General features: G+C 45.7%; 1 protein-coding gene across 1 annotated transcript in view; it reads left to right on the top strand.

The window, feature by feature from the left end:
- Positions 1-14,134, top strand: part of ST6GALNAC2 (ST6 N-acetylgalactosaminide alpha-2,6-sialyltransferase 2) — a 34,934-nt gene extending 20,800 nt beyond the window's left edge. Inside the window, exons 2-10 of the mRNA XM_028717023.2 lie at positions 535-627; positions 1,848-1,905; positions 5,088-5,289; positions 8,637-8,802; positions 8,984-9,122; positions 9,331-9,434; positions 11,182-11,265; positions 12,680-12,779; positions 13,448-14,134. Coding sequence (XP_028572856.2) covers positions 535-627; positions 1,848-1,905; positions 5,088-5,289; positions 8,637-8,802; positions 8,984-9,122; positions 9,331-9,434; positions 11,182-11,265; positions 12,680-12,779; positions 13,448-13,615 — 1,114 coding nt within the window. The 3' untranslated portion in view covers positions 13,616-14,134. The remainder of the gene's footprint in view (positions 1-534; positions 628-1,847; positions 1,906-5,087; positions 5,290-8,636; positions 8,803-8,983; positions 9,123-9,330; positions 9,435-11,181; positions 11,266-12,679; positions 12,780-13,447) is intronic.
- Positions 14,135-15,591: the final 1,457 nt, after the last annotated feature.

Raw genomic sequence — 15,591 nt, 5'->3', positions numbered from 1 at the left:
GTGGTGGATTTATCCTGCTTGAGTTTGTTCTGCAATGCTTCCCCAGTGCTATCATAGAATTCGAAGGGACCCTGAGGGTCATCTAGCCCAACCCCCTGCTATTCAGCAATCTCTACACATGGTCCCCCATCCAATTTGAAACCCATAATGGACCCTGCTTAGCTTTGCAAATGTGCTAGCAGTTTTATTTCTGCTCTACTAGGAGGTGGTCATTGCTGTCTGTAGGGGTTACGGTACAACAAACCTAGGACAAAAATAATCCAGAACATTTGTGGGATAAAAGGTTATGGGATTTCAGCAGGAGGTTATGGGATATGCATGGACTGTTTCATGCAAACCATCCCAAAACATTTAGAAATGCAAACTGTATTGATAGTGGGATTGTGTGTGACTGATCCAGTAGCGTCACGGGCACAAATAAGCACGAATGTGGAATAAAATGGATGTCTCTGGAGGCGGAACCTATAGGAACGCTGGCATGAAATGAGAACTCCATGCATAACTTCTCCACCTGCTTCTGTTTCTGTATTCCAGACTGTTGCAGCAGGAGACACTGGGGCCAGCGCAAGCAGAAATTCCCCAAGATGTCAGGAACCACAGTCTGCCCAGAGAAAGCATGACAAAGAGGTGAGTGAGGCTGGAGTGAACCCTTCCTCACAGAAATGTTGCCAGACAATTGGGTGGTTACTTAAAATCAATGCATTTGATTCAGTCACCCACTTCTTCTGGGTCCTTCTTGCCCCCAGAGGGATGTCAGGGCCGAGATAAGTCACAGCTAGCAGATTTGCGCTGTCAGGATTTAGGCTGGAGCTTCTGGGGGGTGTAGCCCAGAGGGTTCTGAGGGCACCATGTTGGCTAATAACCCTCTTGATTCCTTGACCCACAGTTCCCCAGTGTCCTAGGCTTGCCCACTTCCCTTCTGACAATAGTTTGCAGCCCTAGCCCCCTCTTCCCAGTTTTGTCTTTCATATTCCATGGTTTGCCCTGCACCTTTCCTTCCTTCATCTTTCTTGTCTTTGGACTCCCTGGCCCTTGATTTCCCAACATCCAGGTTTCCTTCCCTATTCCTAACCTGCCACATGCAACCTTTTAATTCCAGCCATGCTGACAACTTCCCCTTTCCTCATAGAATTACAACTACCAAGTGTTTAGTTCCTTGAGCAACTGAACATTCTGATCGTCACACCAGGCAAACAGTATCACAGGTTTCATCTTCATAAGTGCACTTCAATGCTGATATATGCTCTTTAATGCTTCCTGTGGGCTAGATGGCAATGGGACAGACCCAGTACAACAGGTTCATCAATCTGTAACTATCCCATGGCTATAAAAGGGTCTAAAGTAAAGGTAAAGGTACCCCTGCCCGTACGGGCCAGTCTTGCCAGACTCTAGGGTTGTGGGCTCATCTCACTCTATAGGCCGGGAGCCAGCGCTGTCCGCAGACACTTCTGGGTCACGTTGCCAGCGTGACAAGCTGCATCTGGCGAGCCAGCGCAGCACACGGAACGCCGTTTACCTTCCCGCTGGTAAGCGGTCCCTATTTATCTACTTGCACCCGGAGCTGCTTTCGAACTGCTAGGTTGGCAGGCGCTGGGACCGAACGACGGGAGCGCACCCCGCCGCGGGGATTCGAACCGCCGACCATACGATCGGCAAGTCCTAGGCACTGAGGTTTTACCCACAGCGCCACCCGCGTCCCCTAAAAGGGTCTAGATTTCATATCTAAATCACTGGACATTGAGCAAACCCTTAGAAAGGGTTGTTGGATAGTGAAGGCATCTCAGTATACAGTGAACAAATGTTTGTGCGTGAAAGTCAGTCTCCTTTTCCTGCTGTTTTCGTTCTAGGGGGAACCCAACCAAAAATTCATCTGAGAGAGGAATTCTTAATCATCCCAAGGAGAAGGTAACAAGTCCATCCTTCATTCTAAGGACTTCCTTGCCCTTTGTCCCTTTCCCAAAAGCGGTTCAGCACCCAGACATCATCATCATAATGGGCTTACAGCACATATAAAACATAGCAAAACATCAAACATTAAAAACTAAATAAAGACAAAACTATTTACTCTCTGCTATTCAAGGCTCACATCGTAAGAGTTAATCTTCCACAACACTTGTTTCTAATTCAGAGTTAGAGAGGTTGACCACATATCTCTGGAACAGGCATGGCACAAATACAGGTATATCCCCCACTTTCTTGCTTGCTAGTTTACAACCAAGAGGAACAACCTCTGAAAAGGAAATTCTGGACTTCTAAGCCACAGAGTGCCCTAGCGTCAGGTGTGCTTAGTGAAAAAGGGTTGCATGCTGTGAAAATTTATCAGTTGATGGTCTCACTCAATTAACACTTAGAGCAGGCCCACTGAAATCCACAGGATTTGAATACCTCATACCTGGCAATCTTTGGGGTTTCTAAGGAGCAACAGCAACAACAAATCAGCACAGGTTTGCAATCATTGGTTAAAATCAGTGAAGCTTTGAAAGGCTCAGTCTGCCAGCTCAATTCAAAATGGCATTCTGATGTCCCCAGATGAAAACCTTTTCCTTGATCTTGGGAACCATCATGCAGAATTTGGTTATGATATCTTAAGACTAAACAGAGAAATGAATAGCATATTCATATAATGCATGTGTGTGTGTGTAATAGTTTAGAATTTATAATGATAAAATACAGAGCTAGTCTTAGTTGTGACTAATTTAAATCCCATTGAATTCAATGGATCTACTCTGAATAAGACTTAAGTCTGAATTCAACATAATAAACAAAATACTTTAGGATGCTTTGCTCAGTTTCTCTCTCTCTCTCTCTCTCTCTCTCTCTCTCTCTCTCTCTCTCTCACACACACACACACACACACAGAGAGAGAGAGAGAGAGAGAAGAAAGGGTTACTGCAAGGCATCAGTGACATGCCCCAAATCTCCTAGTATGCTTTAAGTAGATTTTGAACCTAGATATTACGTTTTCCTGGTCAATTTAGCATTATACAGTAATTTGCAAGGAAAAGGCAATTGCCGAGAAGTGATGCAAAATCTGCAGGGATGTCTATCTCATGTATCTTATTTACATTCTGCCTTTCAAGGCAGAATGCTTTAAAAAAAATAGATTTATGAAACAAACCAGTGAAAGAACTAAATACGCACAACAGCTGTTTAAAAGCCCAGCACAACACTGCTTGGTAAACACAGTCTGCAACCTTTTTCTTCTTCTTCTTCTTCTTTGAAAAGGTATATTGCAAAGGTAACAAAGGTGAGGCCATGTGTACTTCCTTGGGGAGAGGGCTCCAGAAACATGGAGCCTTGAAATGCGCACAGTAAATGGAGAACAACTGTATTGTCCAGTAACTTTGTCTGAAAAGAACCCATTCCTCCATCTGTCGGATCCTTTCCTAAGGGGATATCACTTCCCCTGGTTAATGCTTTTTTCACTCTGACCCACAGCCAGCAGTATCCTTATCCTCACGCCATCCCTTGCGATCACAGAAATGATCAGAGAATTTGGCTGCTGCTTCACTTTATTTTTATTGTAGGCCACTTTGAGGGTCATTGTGCAAGAGTGGCATCTGAAAAGGTATCCCGTAAAAATAAATAAAATCAGAATTTCTGCAAATGTTTCTGGCTATGAGTTGAATATTTTTTTTAATTAAAAAAAACAACAACCCAGCCACGAGTGTGCTTAGGTTGACTCTGCTGCACAATATTTGGATTCTGATGCTTGCCTTGGACGTTCTCATCAGAACTCAAATACCATCCATATTTGACTTTAAAAATTGGTATTTGGCCCCCAAAATTGGAATTCAAATTTTGACATTCAAATCATCCGTCTAGCAGCAGATGTCATCCGTGCAGCCCGTGTGAATCTGCCTTTGATGTTAATGGCAGGCTTTTAATCATGGGCAGCGTATTTACATAGCCAGTGCAAATGCATCAAACAGTGGGAGCGAGGAATACGATTCTTCGCTGCTGTTTAACATCTGGCTTTAAGCTCCATAGAAGTAAATTTGGAATGCTTCGTTTAGTGCTCTAAATTATCTGACTTGTACGATGGTATGGAATGCTATTTTACAGAGTTGCCGAGAAGTAGAAAAGCACTGATCTCCAATCCCACATTCCAGGACATGTATTTTTTTCCTTTCATGAGTCACAACAAAGGAGGAAGAACCACAAATCTTAGGCTTTCTCCTCTGACCCACAAGGAGGAGAGAAAAACGGTTCCCTAAACCCTGATTCTTGCCCCCACCCCACCATTTCTTTGTTCAGTATTCAGTGCAGCTTGAAAATAAGTCATACGGTCCCTTCTTTCCTGTACCATCAAGTGTTATGGGATGCAGGAAAGAGCTGACCCCAAAGAAAGGGCAAAGCAAAGCAAAACTGCTACACAAGTGGGTTGTGTCTGTGTGGGCGGAACATTTGTTTAGTCCTGAGCAGCATCAACCCTTAACAGTCAACTAATTAAACAATGTACCTTCAGTACTGTACAGGCATAATTCCCTGGACTAGTGACCTGATAGCTGCTGCCCACTGGAAGTTTTAACAGACAACAGAAATCCAGCAACCCCTTCTCAGGACACAGAAAAACTGTTAAGAGATCAGAAGCACTGATTCAGCACACCTGACTTCCCATCTGTCCCACTGGGGCTGTTCCAGTCGCCTGCGTGGCTTCATCCCACACAACGTTTAGCACAGCTGATCAGGCTAAGCAAACCCAGAGGGTGTAGCCCAAACCCCTGTACAGCGTTGCTCCAACTACCATTTCCTCCCCTTTGGGTTCAGTGGTCTGTTGTGATTCTGTCACTGCCATTGGGCAAGAACCAAAGGTGTCAACAGGCTCTTTCAAGTTCTGCTTCTTTGCTTGATTTGGCAAAATCGCCCCTGATCTCAGCATTTGAGTTTTCTGAGTGCAGGAATGTTCGCAGCATTGCAACATTTTCATCAATGAACATGTGTTTATAGTGTTGTAACCGAAAACTCCTGTATATAATTTGGGGCTTTGTTAAGGTTGTTCTATGTTCTTTGCCAGACTTCTCTGTGACCTACCTAAGTAAACATTCCAAAGAAATATTGATTGGTGTTAACTTCTACCGCTTTAGGATTTGCTCACGCCAAGCCTTTCTCAGTCCGGTTTGTGTGCCCACTCACTGAAGTCCAAAGTAAAGGTGGACCCAACGATGAGGAAGCAGTTTGATTTTGGCATCCCGGTGCTGATGGAGAAGCAGCACTTCACCCCGGAGACCTGGGAGAAGCTAAAAGAGCACAAAGTCCCCTACGGCTGGCGTGGCTTGTCATATTCAGGTAATGGGCTGGGGACATAGCTCTAGAGGGCTACTCTGTTGTATGCTACATTGTATGCATGCACTGTGATCTAATTACCCTAGCTCTAAACTGGGCTCACACTGCTCTGCTCCAGGAGGTGTCGGTGGCATAAATACACATGAGCCAATCTTGGTGCGAACAAGCGATTGCCCATGGCAATTTTTTGTAATGCCCAGGGAACTTCATACCATCCAGTGCCTACCAGATGGTAATAGAACACATGAAGCAGGAATACATCCTTTCTTGGGGCCTTGTGCTTGGCACACTCCATTAATTGATGCTGGTACTCATAACCTCAGCAGCCATGTTTGGACAACACGGTAAGCCATAAAAGCTTGCTGCCAAATCGCTCCCGCTTCACTCATCCCCTGGCATGAGCAACACATCATGACCTTTGCCTTGCTGGGACCTCTAAGCCAGGTGTTTGTCTCCAAACAAAGCAGTATCTGAAGCCAATGTTTTGTTCTTTTGCTTCCCCGTCATGGTTTGTTTGAGAGAAATAAACCACGAGCATTAAGTTTGCATGGCATAGTAAGGTCGTGGCTCATGATTCTTCGCTCCACTTGTGCTAGGGGAGGAGTGATAAGGCAGGGCGTGCCGCTCACATGTGCTCCTCATTCACAATCAGCCATGGCTCGTGCCTTAACCCCTTTCTGCCTAATCATACATTTTTACATTTTGATCTGTGTTTATTTCTATGCCGAGAATTTCCATGTGCTGAACGATTTGATAACATAGGTGGGCTTCTAAAAAAACACACATTCCTGCCCCAAAAGAAAACAGTCCCTTCTCTTCAACCCAGCTGTCAAAGTTGGCCCTGAGAAATAAAGATCTGGTCCATTGGGCTGAAATGGTCCCCTATCCCTGATTTCTCATGTAACCCAGTAATGGCCAGCGGGGCAGGTTGGCAGTGTTTCCCTCGCTTCCTGACAGCTGAATCACTGTTGTTGACTTGGAGAGAGAGGGCAGAGCCATGCCAAGCATTTGCCCACCTAAAGGCTCTAAAGCCCAGGATCAGCCTGTAGTTTCTGCACATCTTATCTGCAGCTGCACCCAGAATCTCTTTTCCTCTTTATGCCCACATGCCACTGCTACTTCTTGGTGCTTCCCACATGGGAGTTGCCCCACAGCCAGTGGAGTACATCAGATATCCAGGTTGCCTGATCCAGACTGAGGTGATGAGGAAGGGGGTGACTGATCCTTATCAGGAATGATATACTTCCCCTGATCAGATGTTGAGGAGTGACGTTGTTCACAATTTATGTGACCCAAAAGAAGCATCCTTCCTCTCTGCTCGTTCTGTATGTATTCAGTGAGCTTCCTATATAAAAAAGGTGCCTTCTCTGAATCAGCAACAACTGAAGGACATGGGGAAATAGGTAGCGGAAGAAAAGGAAAAGAGAGTCTTTCTTCATCTATCAGCTGCTCAAACCCAAATGAATTTTCAACGTTCTACTTTCTCAGCAATGTCCCAATGTTTGCAAGTGTCGTCATTTTGACGGAGGGCTTCACACAGGCTCTGGCATCTCTTTAAAGACTTAGATCTGAAGGGAGAGGAAGCCTTTGAAAACGCTGGTATCAACGCCTTGTGACATTTGCCCAAATAAAAGATCCCAGTGTCTTTGTGATGATTAACTTGAACCAAAAGTATTTGGCACAATCTACTCCATTGTTGTCGCTGCTGCTGCTGCTTGTGGACATTGGCTTTGGGAATTATCTCACTTCCTACCACATTGCCCACTCTTCCTTTTCTTGCCAGGCACGCTGTCTGCCTGGCCAGCTGATGTCCTGAATCTCTTAACTGGAAGCGAATGTGGGACATGCTTCAAATCAAAGAAGCAGCGTAGTGGGGAAACTGGCTGCAGAGAGTTTTTGGAAGTGTGAAAGCTTCTGCCTTGAGATGAGTTCAGCACAGAAGCCACGTTGGCAAAGGACCTTTCCTGGGGTTCCCCAGCTCCCTGCACCCCATTCTGTAACCGGTAGCATGGGGAACTGTGGTGCATTTAAGCAATTTTGGACTCTGGGTGGGGCTGTTGAGAGTTGGAGTGCAGCAACATTTGGAGTGTTGCAGCTGTTCAATGGATGTCATCCAATTTAAGTCATGCTCAGAGCCGACTCACCGAAATCAGTCAACTTAAGTTCAGTGGGTCCACTATGTGTATATTATTATTATTAATAATAATAATAATAATAATAATAATAATAATACCCCCCCTGTCTGACTGGGCTTCCCCAGCCACTCTGGGTGGCTCCCAACAGAATATAAAAAACATGATAAAACATCAAACATTAAAAACTTCCCTAAACTGGGCTGCCTCCAGATGTCTTCTAAAAGCCAGATTGTTGTTTATTTCCTTGACATCTGATGGGAGGGCATTCCACAGGGCAGGCACCACTACCAAGAAGGCCCTCTGCCTGTTCCCTGTAACCTCACTTCCTGCAGTCAGGGAACCACCAGAAGACCCTTGGAGCTGGACCTCAGTGTCTGGCCTCTAGGGTGAGACCCAGTTTATGCCCTACTTGCATGTTTCATGTTGGTGGGACAGGTAGGAGTGAGAGGAACCCACATTTTATGTGGGTTCTCCACCCTTGCCTTAGACGGTGGTTTGTATTACTTCAAAATGGACACCCACTCTGCTGCATTTGAAGGCTTCTCCTGCTGAGTGGGGTCCTGTGCCTTCTGCCCACGTAGTCCTGCCCTGACGGTATCACTGAGAGGAAAAAGTGGGGAGCTCCATCTGGAAGAAGGGGGAAGAGAAGGAACTAAAGCACCTCAAACAAACGCTTCATCTCTATTATCTGCAGGAGTTTGAGCTACCACAAAATGAGTTATTCAAAACAATGACTCAAAGCCATTAATCAACTTGCTGCAAGTTCTCAATTGATTCATCATGAACTGTTACTCATTTATTTTGAACAAAAGAACCCCCACCCCAAAAGCTGCTTTATGCTGGGGAAATAAGTAAGCAATGTTTTATTTGGTGGAGATAGCGTTAAGACATCCTCAACATACTATGTATATCAAGCTGTTCCAAAATTCAATTCATGGATGTTTCAGGGGTCTGTGGAAGTCAAACAGATCAGAAGCTCATCATGTTCAATTGTCTGATGTAGTGCACCCTAAACAAACTAGCTCGTATCATTTGTTTTGAACTAGTCAGTTTCTGCGATTCATAGTTCCTTCTGTATCCACTTTGCCCAAAGTGGCTGGTAGCAAAGAATGACACAAGCAGTCATTGGGGTGGCAGAGAGGGAACACATCCATCAGCCTTTTGTGCTTGGTACCGCCCTCCTCCTGATGTGCATCTATGTGTTCTGATTGGCAGCAATTGCATCCACCGTGCAGCTCCTCAATGACTCTGCCAGCGGTAGGCTCTTCAGCAAGACCGGGCTCCCTGATGGCTGCAGCCGCTGTGCTGTGGTTGGGAACGGTGGGATTCTGAACGGCTCTCGTCAAGGCAAGGAGATAGATGCTCATGACTTCGTCTTCAGGTACAATGGGGTCGGCATCCCTTCCTCTTAAGGAGGGACCCAAATCCAATTTGTGGATGGGTATAGGTGTAAAAAGCTTCCCCAAAACCCCTGTCGGAGAGCTTGCCAAACAAAAATAAAATCTTCAATCTGTTGTTTCTTCTGGTTAACACCTATGTATGTCTGAAAATACCCCTTACAGGCTTAATGGGGCAGTGATCAAAGGCTTCGAGGAAGATGTTGGGACAAAAATCTCCTTCTATGGTTTCACAGTAAACACCATGAAGAATTCCCTCATTGCTTATGCAGAATATGGCTTCACGCAGATACCACAGGGCAAGGTACGTACATCGATAATCTTATCTGTTCTTCAAAGGTGAGTGGGAATGGAAAACCAGGAGCCAGGAATGGATGGAGTATCTGGAAAAGAGTCTTTATATGGCTGGCTGACACCCTGGAACCCATACAGCAACATTTTGTTGTGGGTGCCACGTGCAATTCTTAAATTTCTATTCTGTGTTTTGCATTCCTCCCCTATTTTTGCTTCAGGACATCCGCTACATTTTCATCCCCTCAGATCTACGAGATTATATCATGCTGAGATCTGCCATATTGGGCACCCCGGTCCCAGACGGGTATGACAAGGGCGATGAGTAAGTAGGTGCTCCTTATCTGCTTCTCTGTCCTTGCATTCAGTCCTCCTGGAGACATCCAGAGCAGATTCAGCTAGGAACATCAGCTCGGCTTTCTATTCAGCCTTAATGTCTCTGTGCTTCCAGTTCCTACTGAGGCAGCTCAGAGAGCCACCTTTCAGGCCGGCAAGCTACCGGTAACCCTGCAGTAAATAGGTTTTTAAGCAGCCAGACCCCATTGCCAAAAATGATCGTGCTATCTTGTTCTCACAAAATCACACTTCTGGGGATCATAGTGCAGTTGTAGCGTATGTCTCCACAACTGTAGAGGTGCTTCCTCCAGTCCTTCAGTCTTCAGTGATGCCAGCCCTATTTTTCAGGCATTCCACTCACGGTTGAAGGGAATTTGCAAGCAGGAAGCAAGGCTGCACTGAATTAGGTATCTTCGCATCCAGCACAAATGTCTGAAGTGGGGAGGGAGTTGTTGTAGGTACAGGATTCTACATGATGTAGAACCTCAGTTGCTCATGGTTCCTAGGTCACATGGAAGCCTGTAGACACATGATAGCTCCCTCCTTTCAGATGTTTGCACAATATGCGCAGATGGCAGTGGAAGGTGCAACATAGCCTCACTTCCAGAACACCCAACCAGAGCTATTGTATCATGAGATTGTATTCCATGTCATGTGGAAGTCCTAAGATTGAACTCCCATGTCAGTAGTATGACACTGGTCTTGCAGAGTTTCTCATAAGCACTGAAGAATCTTTTAAAGTTTCATGGAAACTCTTGGGAGGAAGCTCAACTGATCTCATGCTTTCTCTTTCGATGCTTTGTAAGAGTCATGCATCTAGGGTTCAAGGACACATGGTGAGATGCTTGAGTCCAAACGAGAAGCACGAGGTCTTCCTTTGCGCAAGCATGGATGCAAGCCTGTGGCTGGAGCTTACCTTTTATTTTACCTTTCCGGTTTCTTTTCTACAATTTCCTGCAACTCTCTGACCTCTTCTCTCTCTTTCTCTGTGTTTCTCAACAAAAAATCCCTTGATTGCTTTAAAAGCTCTGACTGGCAATACTGCAAGCTCAATCCCACCCACGTTCCATGAACTCTTCATACATTAGTGATCTAAGAGGGGCAAGCACAGGGTAGAAGAAGAGGAGGAGTTTGGATTTGATATCCCACTTTATCACTACCCGAAGGAGTCTCAAAGCGGCTAACATTCTCCTTTCCCTTCCTCCCCCACAACAAACACTCTGTGAGGTGAGTGGGGCTGAGAGACTTCAAAGAAGTGTGACTAGCCCAAGGTCACCCAGCAGCTGCATGTGGAGGAGCGGAGACGCGAACCCGGTTCACCAGATTACGAGTCTACCGCTCTTAACCACTACACCACACTGGTAGGCTGGAAGCTTGAGGCATGCAGGGAGATGTAAGGTTTTCAGCACCATTTCAGTAGCTCAGCCTCTGGACAGCAGGTGGGAAGGAGGAATAAGCAGAAATCCCTTCTCCTGGACCTCATCCAGCAGCAGGTGCAGAAGGGTTCCATTTCCCTCTGCAAATCCCATTTGGATTTCCTCTTCCAGATTTCTGGAGAGTTATTTAATTTTTACGCCATCCATTTTTAGTATTTTTATCGGGCATCGTGGCGCTTGACAAATGGTACAATTTTTCTGCTTTATGTATTGTTTTTCTCCCCCAGTCACAGGATCAGTTCAGCGCTGTCAAATTGTTGTCATGCAACAAAACTATTTTTATTTGCTCTATTTCCACAGGCCACAACAATATTTTGGATCTGAGGCATCTGCAGGAAAGTTCAAGTTGCTGCACCCTGAATTTGTGCATTACCTAACAGAGAGGTAATGTTTTGAGACTTTGAACACCACAGCAAGGCCTGCTTTTTAGCGGGACACGACCACTGTTGGTGGAGTACAACTCCTTTTATCCTTGTGCATTGGCCATGTTGGAGCTGGGGTTGATGGGAGCTGGAGTCCAGCAACATCTGGAGATTTATGGCTTTCCCAGCCTTCATATATTCACAGTGGGTGATATCCAACTTAAGTCATGCTAAGAGTAGGTCCATTGAAATCAGTAGACATAAGCACATTGATTTCAGTGGGTCCACTCTGAGTATTACTTAATTGGACATTACCGAATAGCAATATATGTACTACTTGTATCATGTCAGTGGGAGTGAGGGGAACCCACATATTATCACATGAAACACATCCGGGGTGGGAACATTTTCAGCTCAGTGGGCTAGATCCTGAGCTCTCTGCAAGCCCCACTTTCAGCAGGGATTGGCCCCATTCCAGAGATCCTGATTGGAAACTCGAGAATGTAGCCAATTCTAGCTTGGCTTGAAGTCACCGTCAGTCAGCTAATCACTACCAACTTCATGCCTGCATTTGGCAGGGATTGGCTTCACTCTGGAGTGCAGATTGGGAGTTTGAGTGGAAAGAATCCCAGTGGGGCTTGTGTTTGGAGCCAGATTGAAAAGACATGGGTACAATCCCCACTTATCAGGGAGCAATTGAGCATGCACTCGAAGGCTTCTGAACCATTTCCTTTGCAGTCGTTTCTTTACTGGCCCAGCAGCTGACGTCATCTGTGGGTGGGTGTAGCTTTGGGGAAATTAGGCCAAATTAGGACTCTGCCAGGTCTAACTAGACCAGCAGGTCAAAGATTCCCCACCACTGACCATTTGTTTGTTTGTTTGTTTTCATTATTCAATATATATACCTCAAAAGATCTCAGGGCGGTGTACAGCATTAAAAACAAATTACCAAACATCAATGATAAAAACATAATAAAAACATAGTAAAAACCATACTGACAAGCAGCCTAATAGTAAAATAATCATAATAACAGTCCTCTTCCCCTAACTTTTACATACATATGTAGTAGAATTCTGATTGCCTTTCTTTGTCGATGGTGTTTGAATCTCTGGCTGGCAGAAGGGATAGAGGGAACTGTGAGTCACCTGAGTAATTTGGGTGGAAGACTGATGCACAATTTCTGGGGATTTGTGCAGGAATCTTGCCTTTAATTCCATTTTGTATCATGTGAGAGCCAACACCAATGGGCAAAAATTCCCTGTATGTGGAATGCTAGTATGTCAGGGAGAAGAATAGGCTGGACGTTTGAAATCTTTCTGATGGCCAGATTCTTATATGGCCCATTGTTCGCACCTGACACAGCCAATTAGTTAAAAACTTCTTTTTTTGTTAACAACCTGTAAACTTCCCTCCTGTGGTCCTCTTCTGTTTACAGGTTTTTAAGGTCAGAAATAATAAACAGCCAGTATGGACATCTCTACATGCCCAGCACTGGAGCCTTGATGCTTCTAACAGCTCTTCATACCTGTGATCAGGTAAGAGTCTTTATACCGTTAACTTTTCCAGCAGCTGATAAATTCAGCATCAGGGGGTGGAGACCTAAGACAAGTTGTGACGGTGACTTCACACTGCGTGGAAAGGGGAGAAGATGACTCTCACACACCTAGCACCAACGGGGAACATAATCAATTTCCTCCCAACAAGATGTGCTTGTTCCACCTGCAGCTAGAACTTCTCTGTCTCTGCATGGAGAAAAGGGGCAACTTTCATGGGTCATCTGAAAGCGCAAGCACACCGTTAGGTGCCGAATAATAATAATAATAATAATTTTATTATTTGTGCCCCGCCCATTTGACTGGTTTGCCCCAGCCACTCTGGGCAGCTTCCAGCAGAATATAAAAACATAATAAAATGCCAAGCATTAAAAACTTCCTGATACAGGACTGCCTTCAGAAGTTGTGTAGTTCTTTATCTCCTTGACATCTGATGGGAGAGCGACTACCGAGAAGGCCCTATGCTTGGCTCCCTGTCACCTCACTTCTCGCAGTGAGGGAACCGCCAGAAGGCCCTCGGAACTAGATTTTAAGTGGCTTGGCACTGTGCGTGGCAAGGGTGGGGTGGCAGACAAGGCCTGGGAGGTTGGGCCTCAGGTCTACGCCCATCCCTAAGTCATCCTCCTCCTCTGCTTCTTCCCCTCCCACAGGTCAGTGCCTATGGTTTCATCACCGACAACTACAGGGCATTCTCCGACCACTACTTTGAGCAGGAGAAGAAGCCGTTGGTCTTCTATGCCAACCACGATATGCTGCTGGAAGCTGAGCTGTGGAAGAGCTTGCACCGGACTGGTATCATGAAGCTGTATCAACGGTGAAGGCAGCGTGGGCGCATGGGCATGGAAAGGGAGAGGGTAGCTTCTCCTGATTTCCATCCTTCAGGTGGATCCTGGGTAGCCCTTCCTCTCTTTTAGGTCAGCAACGAAACTGAAAAGCGGCAGCTTCCAAATGTGCCAAAGGAAGTCCTGCATCAGCCAGCCTGTGGAGAAATCATCTCCATGGGCTACGGTAAAGAGCAAATTGCACTGTACTAATCCATGCTAAAAGGAAGGCCCAGCAAAGTTGGGAGCTGCAACGGCAGTCATGATCCTGCTGTGACAAAGTGGCAACAGTCCCAGCTCTGCAAGCGTCTCTCACACTTCCGGTGATGTTTCCAGCCAGCATTGGTCTTCCTGGAACATTGGCCTCACCTAACAAAATGGCTGTTCTTGAAGTCGCCCCACTCTTCGCCTCTTCCTGTTAGGAGCTGCCCGGCAAAACTCGTCGTGAAATGGGGCACAAGGGCTGGAGCGCGCTTGTGTTTGCCGTGGCCTCGGTGCAGCCACAAAACTTTGCTCCGTAACTCAGAACAGCTCTCCTGTTCAGAAAAAAGGCCCTACACAACAAGCATTCAGCTCATGCAATGTTATTGGCCCACATTAACGGACAGTACTGTGAAATAGGAACCTACAAGGGGATTTTTTAAGCAACAGTAATTGTTGCGGGCAAGAATGATTGGGTCTTCCACCTTTCACACAAGTTCGTGTTCTTGCACTACTCAGGCTACCAGCTACTTTCTTCATGTGGGTGCTGAGCATACACACTCCACTCGCCAGTGTCTTATTTTATGATAATGGCTCTTTTCCTCAGTGACACAGCTCAACTCCCTTTCCTAAAGCCTGCTTCCAGATTTCCTCCTCCAGTCTGGCTGTTTAGTTTAAGTTCCGGGCGGATCGCGCAAAAATATCTCCTCTGCTAGTTGAAGAGATGGGAAATGCTGTCACTGGTAAATTCGCCCCACAGTCAGCACTGGACAAAAGAGCCAGGCAGAACTTTTGTGTTTACAGGAAGATCTCCATCACGGTGAAAAACTACAGCTCCACCATCCACACTCCTGAGCACCAGCTCTGACTCCTGGACCCCTTTCAAGTGGGCCAGGGCTGGCCTAGTTGGCTGCCTCGCAAGAGTTCCCCCTGGTTTTGTGCGGAAGCAGGGATAAGCAGGAAAATTATAGCATTGATACGGAGCCATCCCTCCCCTGTGGGTGAGGTGCAAGGTTGCGTGTCTAACTCTCCGGTTAAAATAAATAAATAATGCTGTGCCAAGAAAAGTGCATTTGGGACTGTTTCTGTAAGCTGGGTTTCTCTCAGGGTAAACTCAGGGACTGACAGCAAAGACGACTGTTAAGGCAACACTACACGCAAAATGTTTAACAGAGTAGAGACTGCTTATTAACATGTTGTATTTAAATGTAAATACGAAGGCGTGCACATACGATGACAGAGGCAAGACAACCCTCTCAATAAAGCCACAATCTATTGATATTTCTGTGTCCGTGTGGTGTAAAATTCCTTGCGTGGGGTGAAGAAGTCCAAGCAGGGAAGTAGTTGCAATGCTGTCAATCAAGGAAAATCCGGCCGCAAAGATAACAGGTCTGATGGCAACACTGTATAACTACCAACAATCTGTCTTTTACTTTACTGCTCACCTGAATCAAGTTGTTCGGGCCCTATTAAAGTGTCAAAGAAAACCTCTTTGTGGCTGCAGCTTGGCTCAGAAAATGTTGCAGGTGGTGGGAAAGTTCTGGGCGTATTCTGCTCCCGTGCTCTTCCCCTTCTTTGAAGCTTAAGGAACAATATTATATTGTTAATTTGTTTTGGCATAGGGTCACGTCTGCTAATTTATTTATTTTTTAATTGCGTAATTCGCGAATTGTTAACTTTTGCATAAATCGTACTTCTTATCAAGGAGCTTCCATTATGCTCCACCTTTGGCTTCTGAAATTCACCAGAGCCACGTTTACAGTAGCATTGGC

This window comes from Podarcis muralis, chromosome 2 (assembly GCF_964188315.1).
Source record: "Podarcis muralis chromosome 2, rPodMur119.hap1.1, whole genome shotgun sequence".
Lineage (NCBI taxonomy): Eukaryota > Metazoa > Chordata > Lepidosauria > Squamata > Lacertidae > Podarcis > Podarcis muralis.
Note: the sequence above shows the minus strand (reverse complement) of the source record. Positions and strands in the feature narration are given on the sequence as shown.